This window comes from Haplochromis burtoni, unplaced genomic scaffold (genome assembly GCF_018398535.1).
Source record: "Haplochromis burtoni strain Fernald_Lab_line unplaced genomic scaffold, NCSU_Asbu1 Contig_136, whole genome shotgun sequence".
NCBI classification, from domain to species: Eukaryota; Metazoa; Chordata; class Actinopteri; order Cichliformes; family Cichlidae; genus Haplochromis; species Haplochromis burtoni.
In genome coordinates, this window is record NW_024582497.1 from 91,440 (window position 1) to 107,105 (window position 15,666).

A 15,666-nucleotide genomic window follows, 5' to 3' on the forward strand; every position below is an offset into this window, starting at 1 on the left:
AGTATGGAAACTGATCATTGCAGGCAGAGCAGCGCTGGATGATTTTACTCTCCCTCATCCTCTCTCTCTCTCTCTCTCTCTCTCTCTCTCTCTCTGTGTGTGTGTGTGCGTACGTGTGTGTGTGTGTGTGTGTGTGTGTGTGTGTGTGTGTGTGTGTGTGTGTGTGTGTGTGTGTGTGTGTGTGTGTGCTTTTATGGTGGTGGGCACCCTCCCTCTCCGAGCATCAGACCACACAGCTCAGCCCTGAGACCTGTCAAACACAGCTGGGACATCTCCCCCACCCCGCTCTCTCCGTCACCCCGCCTCAACTCCTATCCCATCCTCTCCTCCGCCTTCCTACCTCTCCTCCCCCTCCTTGCTCCCCAGACTCGGGCTGGAAGCTTTGATACAGGGGTGTCGAGAAGCAAAGGGGAACATTTCCATTTTTATCTGCTTCGAAGGCTCCGAGACCCTCCTCCCTCTCCCATCAGCCGCTTCTCATCAGCATAAAAAGACTCTGCCGTGTCCCTTCTTCGGCGCGCGCGCTTCAGACGCGGCGTAATTGATACAGACGTGATCGGGGAGGGGAAAGAGCAGAAATCTGTACGACCCATCCACGACGACTGCTTTTTCCTTCTTTTGTTGCCTTTGAGGTGCAAGTTCAGCAAAAAAAGACAGACTCTCTCTCTTTTCTGCGCAGGCTGTCATAAAAAAGCGAGCTCCTGTCCTGTGCAATAAGTGTCACGCAACATATAGTCAAAGTCCCCACGACGGAGCTGCTGTCAGCTCCTGAACTTTTCACGGCGGAATACAAAGTGAGGCAGTTGCTCAAAATAAATGTTTTGAAACGGTAAAAACAATTCGAGGCTGCCTTGTCACCTGATCGCCGCTTTTAAGGCTGTTCTGCAGCCCTCACCGTAGACAACAGCAGGCAACACCAGTGACATTTTTAATATTTTAACTTTTAGTATTTCTCCTGTTGTTGTTGTCGCAACATTATTCCCACACCTCCAGGGTTTAGCTGTTTTGTTGTTGTTGTTTTTTACCCCTGCACCCTGAGGTTATAAGTGAGCTCACCGTGAAGTGACGCAACTAATCACGCCCCAATCTTGAGCACTTTACAGGTGTTATCTCCAGTTCCTCTTTTGTTTTCAACCTGCTCACTGTAAATCCACACGGAGACGGGCTCTAACTCTGAGAAGAACTGTTCGGCTGAAACGGCAGAAGCCCTCCGAGGCCTTGAACTGATGAACTGAGAGCCACGTGAAATTTATTAAGCAGTCAAGTTGATAATTGTCTGTAACTCCTGCTTTGCAGACAATGAATTTTGCTGACTTCTGCGTTTCAAGAGGGGAGAAATACTCCTGAGTGGGCATGCCTTTCTGGGTGACAAGTCATCTTATGCTCACCATGTTTGCAGTGCAACTTGGTTAATAAGTCAACAGGTTATAGACATACAGTAAAATCAGTGACTTTAAAACTGTGGTGCATAAAACTATATGGCAACATGAAGACGCATTTGAAAAATATACTACGAGTAATGGCTGCTTACTGATCAGGGTTTAACGGTTATACAAGGCTGCTCATGTGTCGAGTACCAATATATAAAGACTCAGTATAAAAGACTGTCTCACAATCTCACATGCCTCGTGTATACTTTCAGTGGCACAGCAGTGTGCTGATTTGTGCTGTTTCCCCGCTGCAATAAAGTTTTGGCTTTGAGCCTTGGTGATTCATTTTTATATGAGGAGTTTTCATCTTGCAGTCCTAAAAGCACCTGTAGGTGCGAATGTGAGTGAGACTTAAAAGTGTTGGTCACCGTGAGTGACTAGAACATCTCACATGTATGTGTGTGGGGGGGAGAAAAACAATAAACATGCATGTAGTAGTACTGCTGAGTGCTGAATCATTTCAGCTGAATTTAATGCCCAACAGCAACCTTGAAGTCAAATTTTAAAGTCATAAAATGCAGTTCCTCAAATGTCCACTTGAGGCTGATTTCAAACGTGAGTCAGTCCCTGTAGACTTCTAGTCAAATGGCCCAAGTTTACTGCAAAACTAAACACATGGTTAAAAACAACATATTTTCCCTACATAACAACTGTGCAGAGACTGAATTTTTAAATACATTTGATCAGTTTACATTGTTTTAAAGTTAAGTGTGTGGTTGACTAGGCTGCTAGGTGTCAGCCAGGCTCCATGAACTCCTTTTGACCTTTTGTCCATGTTTGTAGTGTTTGGAGCCTTTGGAGCATTTTTTATACATTTATCCAGTGATAGTGTGGATTATCTTAATTGTACAGCCTTTTGTATGTTATTTTTGGACTAATTAACAAGTACCTGTGTCTATGTGATTAATCCCTTAGAACCTGTGGCTGCACCCATAAACATGAATGTAGCTTCTGTCTCTGACAAATAAAGCCAGTGCAGAAAGTGCCTTAAATCTGCTTTCTATTGAAAGAAGCCAGGTGGTGATGGCTGTAGTTGCAAAAAGACTTCCTGTCATACACACGTTTATCAGAAAACAGCTTTCTGCTCTGACCTCTGAGTTTATAGGCTAAGTCACCCGCTTCACTTCATATTGAATAATAAATTAAGACTATTTTGTAAACCTTGTTCATGTTTTGCAGTGGAGGATTATGCTTCATAACAAAAGCCGACGAACCAAAGTGTGATGTCACAGTGTTTGGTGCCATCTTTTATATACAGTCTGTGATTTCCCCAGATACTTTGACTGTGTTTTTAACTGTGTCCATACTTTGTTTATGAATGTTCTCAAGAGGTCTAATAAAGGTCTGGACATTACCAAACACAAAGACTTTCTTTTTGAAAGACTTTTGAAAAAAATATTCTTTATACACAATGTGAGGAAAATCAGTTTTTCAATTTAGATTCATTTGAAGGGAATAGTTCTACTTTTTCCTGGCTTTATGCTTAATTGGTTTCATATAAAATATCACAACTTAAACATACAGCAGATGTGTCAAACAGAAAGCCCAGGGGCCAGAACAGATCCACCAAAGACTCCAATCTGGTTCAAGTTCCTATGTTTTTTCACAGTAAAAACAAACAAACAAACAAACAAATAAATAAATAAATACAAACATAACCACATTTCTTACGTAGCTAAAAGAACCTTTTGTGTAATTTTAATTTTTTCACATATTTCTTTTTCTTTTATTAAAACAAAAGTGGGGTTAAATGTGTGGTTAAACTTCTATAGGCTGACAGGAAGAGGAGTTTTAGATCAAAGTTAGCTGTACGTGGCCCACAATGTAAAATGAGTTTGACACCTCTGACATTGAGTAAATATATAAGAAACACACACTATAAGAACATGCACGTGTAATAAAGGCCCAGAGCAGCTGATGAAAAACAAAACAAAGGATAAAACCAGGACATATAAGAATATGTGCTGTGGTGACAGATATAACATTCATGTGGTCCAAAGGGTGATTGGTACTGATTTTCCACTGAAGCTCCTGCAGCACTTGATAAATCTTGATAAAGCCGAGCAGAGGGTGCATCCCACCCAACCAACACCAAACCCCTCCCTCCCCTCCGCTCTCCGCCTCCCTTTCTTCCTCCCCTCCCCTGCCGCACGCAGGAGATGGGTAGAGAAGTTTGCTCGCGGCGCGGTCCGGTGAACATTACTGTATTTCATTTGGGGAACAGCAACAGCAAGAGGCTCTGGAAAAATAATACTAATTAAAAAAAGACGAAAAGTAAGGCTTTCCAGAGAATGCTGAGGAATATCCAACTCAACAGCAACATCAGCCGCAGCGAATTATTGTAATTATATATATGTACATATATATATATATAAATTAATGAGGTTTATCCGTCATCATTGATGTGGCCAAATTAGTGGGAAGTTCGGGTCAGTAGGGGGACAGCGGGCTCGCGCGCGGACTGTCGGAGGGTGCTTTGAATTTGTGGGTCCTGGAGAAGAAGCGCAGCGCGAAGCAGATTCAGAGAGAGCGAGAGAAGAGGAGGAGGGGGAAACAAGGAAAGAAAAGAAGAGCCGTCCGAGTGAAAGTGAGAAAGAGTCCCGCTCAGAATGAATAACAACAAACCCGAGAAAGAAAACGAGCCGAGTGAATTCACCAACCACGAGGAGGAGGTACGTATGCGAGCCCGAGGTGCTCGAGCGTCTGTCTGTGATACTGTGGGTGGCTCCTTGACCCGTAATGACATCCTTAATAAAAACCGAGTCATGCTAACAGCGACTGCTTCTTTTCCTCCACTCCTGTATTCATTAAGGTGTAGCTCGTATGCTGGTTTGTTTGTTTTCTGTGCCGTAATCTGGTTTTACCTCATAAAAGTTTCCAGTGTTGCTGTTTACATTATTAGACCGACTGTATGGTTCGCTCATAACAGCATCTATCACCGGTTTCCTGCAGGTAATGCGCTGTTATTGCACTGAATTCTTCACCTGTCTTCACTTTTACGTCTCTCCTCGACTTTTCTTTAAATTGTATTGTAGCCTTGTTGAAGTTAGCCGTCATTTTTATTTTTAAATTTAAAAACAGCAGCAAGAACAGGGAAGGGCACGAAGCACTGATGAATCACTAACTAGCAAGTCTCGAATAACTTTGAAGTCAGGATTGTGTTTTTCCTGTCTGTGCTACGGCATTGCTAGCTGTGTCTTACTGTACAATAAAGCCAGACTTCACACAGCACTGGAAAGCAGTAGTAAAGGGAATTCAGAGCCAGGGCGAATTAGTTTTCACTGAAGCTGAGGGAGCAATTGAAGTTGAAACAACTGCCGCTGCAACATGTAGGTAATAGCAGGCTGTAACAGAGAGCCCACTGCATTACAGTGGAGCAAGAATAGCCTCTTCTAATTACATCTAAACACAAACAGAATGGCTTTGTTTAAACCCCCCCCCCCAAAAAAAAAAAGAAAAGAAAGAAAAACATTTGGTGGAAATCCATTTAACGTGTTCTCAAAGTATGTTTTCCTCTCTATCTCTATAATAGCCTCATTTCTTCCCTTTCTCCTCTGTAAACATTGCACAATCCGGCCCAACAATATCTCCTCTTTGGTAAATAAGCCTGTAACGGCTCTCCTTGCATGAGGCGATTTTCTTTGGCTCAGATGAATCTCTCTTCAAATGACAGACTTGTTATTTCAGAGCTCTGCACATCCGCAGTCGAGTGATGTAAGGAAGGTGTATCAGATTATATCAGATATTTCTCTTGGAGCAATTTGATTAGGTCTCAGTGTAGCGTTAGACACTTTGTAACTGAATAGTGAGATGTAGCCAGCCTGATGTAATACCATATTTGGTCCACTGTTGAGGTTGCTATGGATGCGGGGGAACTGCTGTAGCACCACACAGATGAGGTAAAGACCAAAGAGCTGATTTCTTGAGGTTAGGGAGTTTGAGTTTAAAGCTTGTGTCACCTTCTCCTTTTACTTACAACACGTCAGTCAAGTAGGGCTCTGTAACCAGTACACGGCCCTGAGGGTATTCTTGTTATTGAATCTAATAAAAAACAACTACTCCGTGTAAAATGAACATATTCAACAAAAGAAAGGTGACTACTCAGCACCAAAAGATGTCTGTGTATGACCATCTAACTGTACAAACTGCAAATATGTCCAATTAAAAGTCTCATAAGTGGCAAATACTCACATTTCAGAAGCTGACGCCAGAGAAATACTTGAGTTTTTTGTCTAAAGCACCTTCTTAAGCACCTGCCTGTTTTGAATTAAGTTGAGCACAACACAACTATAATTAAACCAAAATAGGGCAAAACACAAGAAAAGCACTTGATCTGTTACTATCGACACAAGCTTTTTGTAGCTGAAATGTTTAGTTGCTCATTCTCATGAGCGACTGATCATATTAAAGCACGAAAGCTTTCAAAATGTGAGGATTTGCTTCTTTTCTTTTTGCTTTCGTGACACTCGGTTACAGTCACGCCGCTTACGGATCATTTTTGTAAGACCGAACAGTTAAATGAGGACGTCAGATTATTCAAAGATCTCAACTGCAGGATAGGTCTACGAGGAAATAAGCTGTGTTAGCTGCAGCTGTAGTTCGCCAAAGACACAAGGCTCCAAACTTCTACCCAGCTATTAAAAATTCTGTGATGTCCATAAGCTCAGAGATGAGGTGCAGGTTGTGTAAAAGGCAGGCAGACAGAGACCTTAAAAGGAGACTAATAGCCAGAGAGATCTAATGGTTTTGGAAATGTTTGGAAGCCATCCAGACCGGCAGGGACTTACATTTACTTGGGTGAATTAACGTTAAGGTCAGACAGCACCACTTTATCTTTTGTGGAACGGTGTGTGTTGCATGCAGAGGAGCAGGGAGTTTGTCACATGCACAGATACATGTTCAAGCTTTTTGCAGGCCCGTGCGGATGTACTCAGACTAATTCACGCTTTGACTTAGTTTGACTTGTCTTGGGGGGGTTTGCATGAAAGTCTGGTCTGCACAAATGTCCCTTCACCTGATGCAGAAAGCATAAAAATGCCAGCAACAGCACCACAGAGGTAACCATAAACTATAACCTCAAGAGAGCCAAAGTTTAACAGCCTTGCTGGTATGACTCTCACATGCTGAGCAGCAGCAGCTCTCCGCCCCTCCTCTTGGGCAGTGTAGTATGTGACTCAATGGATCACTGATTCGCACCGGTAAAGCACCGCAGCGAGCTCGGCTCCTCGTGCCCGCTTCATTGCTCAACCCCGCATGCCGTCGTCTGTGTACACGAAAGCTCGACGATGCTTAATGTTTATCTTCTGCGGACCGCCGCTCACCAAACATGGTCTTGTTGCAGGCAAGGTATGCAGGTTTCGGGGGCCTGGCAGCATCTAATCTCATGAGCCGCTCTGATAAGCGACATTATCAGGTGTTCTGGATGCTTTCGCGTACTGTGGCACTTCACTTCGCCGATGTTGCCGAGGTGACACGCCGTCGCCTTATTGGTGAATGTCAAAAGATAAGAGTTTGAACGAGGTCCGGTTTCCAGACCTTGTATGGACAAGACACCTGGAGCGGGTTTTCCAAAGCTTGACTCGAAGATGCTTTTAATAGATCGGCCTAGCGTGTTTTTTCTGTAGTCTTGACCGCGGCGGCGGCAGCGATGTGGAGTGTACTCAGAAAACCCCGAGTTCAAGTGATTAATTCCAGATGTGTTATCAGGAAGGAGACGGTCCATGACAAAGGGGACACACTGAAGAAACAACCCAGTTCACCTCAAATTAATCCCATCAGTTTATAAACGATTAGCTGATTTATTGATCAGTCGGATACCTGATTGCTGGGAAAATAAATAGAAGTTGGAATCCAGTGACTGTGAAATTTTCCGGAGACGTTACTAAATCTTTATTAATTGCTATTTTTGAGCATTTAGGCAATGCAAAAAATCTTTATACTGACAAATGGCATGTTATTTACTGAAGTGAGGCAGTTATTTGTGTGCAACCCTATTTGAAAACCACATGTAAGCACAATGAGCACATTTTAGTGATTTGCAACACTGATTATGTGTTAGTAATTAAGGCTATTAACTGAATAAAGTCTTCTGTTCTTCTGTTACTGAGAAAGGACCATGTTTGGACTTATAGACAGTTTATGAGACAAAATCCTCTCTTTGTTACACGTAACCTTTGGCTCTGGGGTCTGATGGGGATCTTTCGCCTGGATTTTCTAGCACTTGGTAGGCAGTTCACTACAGAGAGAAAAGGTGAATGTATGACTACATGGAATGCTTTGTAGCTGACCGATTCACCCAATGAAGATTGACCTTTCACCTCTTTGATGTCAGTTGCCCTCCAGCTAAAGTGTATTTACTTAAGTTGAATCTCCCCACACCAAACTTGGAGGTCCACCAGCCAACCTCTTGCCTTTTGACAAATGACTGAGCACAGAACATCCCTCTTTTTATTTGTTCCTCCACAAGGTGAAACAGTCTCTTACTCGAAATCGTAGTTTACATGAAAGCGGAGCTGTCTCTCCCCCGGATGTAACACTCTAAAGGCAGCAGAAGTATGAAACTTGTCAGACATCTGTTGATTCTTGTTCCCAGCTGATCATAAACATTTAAGTGGATCTTTACAAGTGCCCGAAGAGAAACCGAATATCACTCAAGCAGAGTTCAGCAAATGTGGCGTATCTCCCTGGGGTGTAATTGGATTGTGCTTGGCCTGCTTTGGGTATCTAGCAGGTCCTCTTCAAATAGCAGGTCATGTGGCCACCGTGACCTTTTCCATGAAGAGATGTAGGTGGGGAGCTACGCTGCTGGAGAAGCACGGTGAAGCGGATGAAGGCCGGTGCCAGTCTGTAAGCGCGGTGGCGTGGGCATGTGTGTGGTCTGTACATGTGCATGTATCTATGAAAAGGGCACAAGGATATATTAACTCTCTATGACAAGAAGCATGACCAGAGGGGAGTATAGAGGGTAAAGTGGCCATGATAGGGAAAAAACATCCAAAGGATTGTCTGTGAAGTAGCCTATGTCAGACAGATATATAGACATATACACGATAAAAAATCCCTATACAGGCTCAGGCAAGCAGTAAAACCCTGCTCTATCTACCCGTCTGATAGTTTGGCGTTTATTTATAAAAGCGCCAAGGGAATTGTCATCTTATCTTAGCCGTTTGTCAGCTGCGCGACAAGAGGTATTTGAAAAGACAACAACAAGGCTCAGCGTCAGGAGCAGCCGGCTGGCAAAAGAGCCTGAAAAACAGATGTGAGGGGAAAAGACAAAAGTCAGAGATAATAACTGTATCCAGGTGGATAATTATACATACCTCTATATGTATATTACTCCTCTTTAAAAACCTTACCTGTCACTTGCTTTGAAATAAATCACATGCTGCACAGCGGAAGGAAGCGTGCGCTTTTTTCCTAGACAGCGCCAGCCATTTTGTTCTGCTTGGCAATACTGTGTTTATGCACTTCATCTGTCACCTCTGATTAATATTGCTTACTCATGAGCTATAATTATCTGCCTTATTGTATACAGTATCCCATCTTTGTCTCTTTGCACCTGCCTTCGCTCTCCTTTTATGCTCTCCACATTGTCTCAGCTCAGGTGTTCGATAAATTAAAGGGAAACAAAAGTAATTAGGGCCGTACGATGAGGCCGTCCAGTGCTTTTTCTGCAGTAGGCCGCATTTTGCTGGAATGGTTTTGATCCAGTTTAAAAGGAAGGGTCGTTCCCAATCGATGCAAAGTTGTTCTGAGTGATCACCTTTATGCTGGGATGAAACCTTTCTATCCTGAAGGCAGTGGTCTGTTTCCTTCACAGGCCGCGAGGGGTTGCCGATGATGAAAATTATGTCAAGAATGGCATTTGATACCCTCACTAGAGTTCCAGAGACTGGTACAACCAATGCCAAGGCTGGCAGCACATGGTGGCCCAGCGCATTACATTTTTTCTTTATTTTGTGCCCAGCCACCACCCCCCCCTCCTCCTCTCCTGCTCCCTCTCTACAGTTTTATCTCCCTTCCCCTCTGTTTCCTTCCCTCCGTCCTTTTCTATGTCCCACCCTTTTTCTTCCCTTGCTACCTCCTTATCGTACTCTTTTCATTTCCTCCCACATTCCCTCCCTCCACCCCAGTAACTGTTTATAATTTCTCTCTTCTTCTGCACTTTCATAGCTCTCCGTTCTTTTTACCCCCCCTCCCGTGCACCCAATTTAGTCCCACCAGACAAACTCCTTATCCCTTCTCAGGGCCATGGACTCTTGACGCAGAGATCTCTGAACATAGGGACCATTTATGGACATGGAAGAGCCTTAAAGACACAATCTAGCCAGGGAGAAACGTGCCAGTCTGACTAAGCAGCTGCGTGCCAGCCGCCCTTTGGCTGACCAGCAAGAATTAGCAATCCAAGGTCAGACCTGAAAAAACTAGAGAAAATGTTACCCATAGCAAAATGTACAAGAAAACTAGCTTTTTCTCTTGTCACCTGGTGTCACAGTAAAGCTGCTGACTGTAGGACTTCAGAATTTATTGTAATATAATATAATATAATATAATATAATATAATATAATATAATATAATATAATATAATATAATACATAATGACTTATCTAATAATTAATAATGGTATTTTTCTAGTTCTAGATTCTAAAATGTATTATTTGTTTTGTTGTGTATGCTAGCAAACTAATTATGTTTGGGATTTTGTGTGTTTTTACTAGATATCCCCAAGATATCAGCTAAATATCTGCATTGGCTGATAACACCGTGGCCCTGTTGGTTTGACCATCTTGGAAAATAAGATGCCATGTACAACAGCCTGACTGATTATTGGCAGGCCAATATTATTGGCCAATAGTAGTTATTTGCCAGTAATATTGGCACTGACATTTATAATAGTGATGAAAAAAGAAAAAGTAGAAACACAGTTCAACCATGTTATGAGTGCTGATGCTGCAACTGCCCTACTTGTGAGTAATTAGTAAATACTCATAAATAACTACACATAATATGGAAATCTGTTTGTTTAATGTACCTGAAAGAAAAAAAAATCATCTATTATATTATAATTTTAAATCACTGGTATCAGTCTTAGAAAGCCTATATGAGTCTTTAACATTCTCTGTTGGTTGGTTAAAACCATTTGCCGGTGTTAGTGGCCAATATCTGACACGTCCAAACCCTTTGTGTTGTCCAAATGCTTAAAAAATTGTAAAGAGTTGCTGAAAGATTTAAGAAAAGCTGCTGTGGTTTTTATTATAGGGTAATATTCTGCAATCATGCCTTCCTTTTTTGACCTTTGATTCTCAAAACAATGAATTGCACCAAAAATGCTGAAGCTGTATGGATGGACGGATGGATAAAAAGCAGTCATTATTTGCAGATGAAAATATGGGATCACTTAGTGCCATCAATGACAAACCAAAAGAAACAGCTGCAACGCATAAAGGAAACGACTTGTTAGCAGCAGGCTAGGATTTCTTCATGGTGACGCTGAGGATGACTGAGTATCCTCCTGTTGTTTTTTGTTCCTCCGCTTGCGCAAGACGCTTTAACCCTCTGCCCACCCAACCAACCACAACACTAAACAGTCTAAGGTATCCTTGTCGGGTAGGCGACAACAAAGGAAGTCCGGGAAAGGCTGATGCGGAGATTAGTTCACGTTAATGAGCACTTAGGAATTTAAAGTCCATTCAGCGAGTGTCATCAGATAACAAAGGGAAAGAAGAGAATGGCGTTTGTATGAAAGACTTTTGATGAACTCTTTGAATGGGTCGTTTGTTGGGTTGATGAGAAATAAAAGACATCTGTGCATGATCAAGAGAAGAGGTTATTTTCTAAGTTAGATTAAAAGCTAGTGGAAGTGTTATGGTGGGAGGAAGAAAAGAGCAAAAGAAGGAAAAACTGAAGCGGGCGCCTGCTCGCTTTTCCTAGGCCGTTTGTTTTAAATGTCTTTTAAAGGTTAACCTGTTGGAACATTTACAGACCCTTACTGAGCAGGAACTGCTCGTCCAAAGCACTTGTGGGAGTAAGAGAGAGAGACAGAGGAAAAACAAAGCCGTTAGGAGTGTGCTCAGTCTCACAGTTGACCCCAGACGTGCACAGTAACCCCGGGCTAATCTGCGACCTCCGACCCCAAATGTGAAACTTGACCCGTTGAACCCTGGCGATTAAGAGGCAAAACCGAGTCATCCATTAATGGTTGTTTGACACCTCCCGGGCCTGCGGTCGCTCACTCCTCACATTCCCTGATAGAAGATGAAGAGGAAAAACTTGTGAGGATGATGGAGAGTGATGTCAAGCCGGAGCAGTGACAGTTCAGGGGGTGTGGGAGTCTGTCAGTTGGGCTGGGTTTTAATCACGCCGTGCTCATCTGATGCAAGAAAACTCAACCTGCCCTGAGCTCACGTGGGCTTACGGGTTCACTTTGATTTTTTTTTAGCTCGGTCACAGAGAACAAGGACTCGGGTGGATTTGAAAGCAAGCCGCGTGGTGGACGGGCAATGAAACATTTCCTCTGAGCTTTTTTTTTTCTCTTCTTCTCCTTCTTCTTTTATTATTTCATGTGCAGGTACTCGCCTCACTGTTGCATGCACACTTGCTACGTTATGCTATTGTACCCTCTCCTCAAGGTTAGAGCCGTGTCCTGCCACTTCTGGCTCGAAGGACCTCCGTTTATTAACTTGGCTGTCGAGCGCGCACGCGCACACGCGCAGGGAGGGAGAACGAAACACATAGTAATCTTCTCACATTGCACCAAGGTCGCGTCCCTCATTTCAGCCAGAACGAGCGGTCAAAAAAGCACTCAATTAAAGTCAGGGCAAATATGTGAGAGAGCCACATAGTGCAGCCGGATATAATGAAGCATTTCAGGCAATTGCTGTAACAAATTTAACAGTCTACAACGTAAGCTGAATAGAAATGACACATTAATACGTTACGGGGTTGTCCACTTAGACAAATCGGGCCTCTTCGTAACGGCAGCGTCTTCACTGGAGAAAATTTGACGTTCATTTGTACACATTTCGACTGGTGTTGCCTTCAGTCACGGTTATGGCTGTGAAACAGCTGTGGTGTCAGATGTGGCTTTGGTGATTAAATCTGCATAAAATTGTGGCTGTTTGGTGGAAGTACGTCTGAGGCCTTTTGTTGGTTCAGTCATACGAAAACATTCTTCTTATTATTACTATTGATTCAAAAAACTTGTGTGCAAAGGTTTGATTATTTTTATGATTTTCTAATATTTGAAAACTCCGTAAATCATCAAAAAGAACCTAGTTCATGTCTTAAAGTGTGTATTTCCATTGTTTTCCAACAGCAGTTTAACTATTAACTACTTTGTAGAGTAAAACTGTGTGTGAGATTAGACTAACAGTAGAAAAATGCAAACGCTCCCCGAGTTTGTTACAGAGTTCTGCGTGGATCGCCACCAGAAAATAAACAAAAATGAAGTCCAGTGCAAGATCTGCCAAATGCAATCTAGGATGCCATGAGTCGCCAATAAATTGTTATTTCAGAGTAATTTGGGGTCGGGTGAGCAGTGATCTTTTCTTGAGATGCCCATCTTTATTTTATGGAATATAAGCAAAGTGAAATTCTTTGAGAGTAGCAAAATATAAAGTATTTATTTGGTGCTTAACCCAATGCATGGCACTGTTAACAGAAATAATAAATCTGAATAACCTGACTCGACCATCCAGATCTCCCAGTTTCATATACAAAGACACAGATACAGTATATCTTTGTTGTTTCAATAAGGGACATGCAGATGTTGACGTATGATCTAGGAAATCGTGATTTCATTGTGTTACTGTTTTCTGACATCTCACAGAGATCCAGCTAGCCTTGATACTTGTCATAGATTGATGCTGAAATACTAGTGCCAGCTGAAAGACTTTCAAATCATAGTGAAATAATGATTGAACCCACAACAACAACAAAACAGATTTCCTCTTCAACACAGCACTTGAGTCTTATTATGAGCACAGGCTCCTCCCTCCATCCATAGGATGCAACAACGGCAATGATAGCATATCAATAGGGTGATGACCTCACCCGGTGCTTGTTGAGTCAAAGATCTCTGATTAGAGGTGCACAGATCCCCTAGGACTTGCTGCAGAAGTGGCCTTAATAGAATCTGATGTTTTTGGCCTGGGGCTCTGCACTCTGCTGTGCACCGCTAAGGCGTTGCCAGGGAACTGCACTGGCACGCCGGCTGGGAAGTACTCAGCTGGCTTGTGGTAGGTAGGGACTGCTGTTTTTGATCGAAACCTGCCTGCGTGATAGTGTTTGAGCACGCCATAAATGGTCAGCGATTCAAAGGCTTAAACCAGGCCACTCAGCACTATGGAAATATAGGTATGTGACTCACGGGGAACCAATAAAAACAGACCCAATAAAACAGCGGCTGAAGGTTTGTCTTTGCTTTTTTTTTACAAATCTGCACAATCTGCTCAACCTCCGGCTTGACCTTCGCTTTAGTTTACTGCATCATGAAAGTTTGATGTCTCACTTTACCTGGTGGGAGCATCTTTACAGCTCCCTCCCTTTATTTATTTATTTCTTTTAAGCCAACCTGATAGAGGCATAAATATAGACTGATATTATAATCAGCAGCAGATGTCTGAAGAAGAGAGCAGCTGATAGATTTACCTGTGAATCATCCTGTATCCAGTGTGTGTGCAGCCAGCTCCACGCTGGACACACACACACACCGGAAAAAATGATCATATATCATAACAGCTGACGTCAGGAAGTCTCAGGAATGAGGTTCAAGACAGCCAAGAATGTCCTTTTGTTCCGAGTGTGCACAGGAGTCATTGTGTTTGTCTTACTCGTGCATCACATCCAGCTCCTAAGTGGCTATTATCAAGGCTGAAGACAGGACTTAAATCACAGATAAGATCTTAGGAAGCTTGGCAAGGAAGGGTTAGACGACTAAGATTTTCTTAACGTGTGCAATTCTGACGTTCACTCTTGGCTTTTTTCCACCTAGAGTAAAATTACAACTCCTAAAAAGAGCGGCGTATAAATCTGTCGTCTTAACCGCGTCGGTGCGAAAGCCCGACGTCGTTCACTTGGGATGAATTTGGCATCTATTTTTGCGGTCGTGTGCAGAGTAATGCTCACTGTAACGGCAAAGCTGACAGAGAAAACAAACACCGTCCCTGATAGAGATTTCAAATCTGAAAGCTTTGGTGTCTTTCTTTTGACTTATCTGTCTTCATCTCAAAGAGTTTTTCTTATTCTTTTTAGATTTTTAGAGCTTGAGCACCATTTCTATTTTTACAGCACTTTTTTTTTTTACTACGGCATTATTAGTTTTATCAGCCTCAACAGCTGTCAGAGACTGACCTTGCTTGTGTCTGATTGATACCATCCTTTTCTGACTCTTTGTTCCCATGTAACTCCATATAAGGAGACCTTCAATTGAGTTTACTTAAACAGAACTGCCAGAGACAGAGCGCAGTGACGGCCCTGCAGGGTTCAGCTCAGCTCAGATAAGATAAGAGCAAAGGTGAGAAAGTCGCTGAGGTGAGATTTTTCTCTTTTTTTTCTTCTTCCGGATGGATGGGTGGTTTGGCACTCGCCAGCTCTCGCTCTCCTAGTTGCTAAGCTCCTTTGTTTGTGTGTTGCTCTGCCTTTGGCTTCACTGTTGCGTATCAGGTTACATGTGGGAATGAGGTGCCGTGTGAGTTCAGCAGTTCCTTTGTCCCCTGAGTTGTGAATCCACTATCTAATGAATCTGGGAGCTTTGAATATACTCTGTGTAATTGCATAGCTACGGTTTTATTCTAAACTGGGCCCTGTACAGAATCAGATTACAGTATCATGCTGTGGGATGTTGTGACGTTTGCAGGGGTGTGTGTTTGCATTGTTTGATTGTATTGTCTTCTGTGCGCTGAAGCATTTGTCTTCCTGAACCAAGATCTTTCATTCGGTGAAAGTTCCAGGTATGAGTCAGGATTGATTTGTTTTCTTAGATTGCATGCTGGCACACCTATATATATATATATATATTATATATTATATATATAATTATATATATATATATATATATTATATATATAAATTATATATATATTATAATTATAAAAATAGAAAAATAACCTATACCAATACATTCACAACAGGCCAGTATTGGCCGATGATGTCATTCAATCAATTAAACAGTTTTAAAAGTACCCATTATTCCCCGTATGAGCCAGTTAATTTTGTAACATTTTATTAGAATAGGGA

General features: G+C 42.4%; 1 protein-coding gene across 4 annotated transcripts in view; it reads left to right on the forward strand.

The window, feature by feature from the left end:
* Positions 1 to 3,578: 3,578 nt before the first annotated feature.
* LOC102292490 (RNA binding protein, mRNA processing factor) overlaps positions 3,579 to 15,666 on the forward strand; it is a 38,052-nt gene continuing 25,964 nt past the window's right edge. For 2 of the 4 annotated variants that reach the window (XR_006054798.1, XR_006054799.1), the window contains exon 1: positions 3,579 to 4,102. Coding sequence is in view for 2 of the 4 variants with exons in the window: in XM_042224375.1 (XP_042080309.1) it covers positions 4,040 to 4,102 (63 nt within the window). In the remaining 2 variants the exon portion in view is untranslated. The remainder of the gene's footprint in view (positions 4,103 to 15,666) is intronic. The other 2 variants (XM_042224375.1, XM_042224374.1) reach the window with 2 other exon arrangements.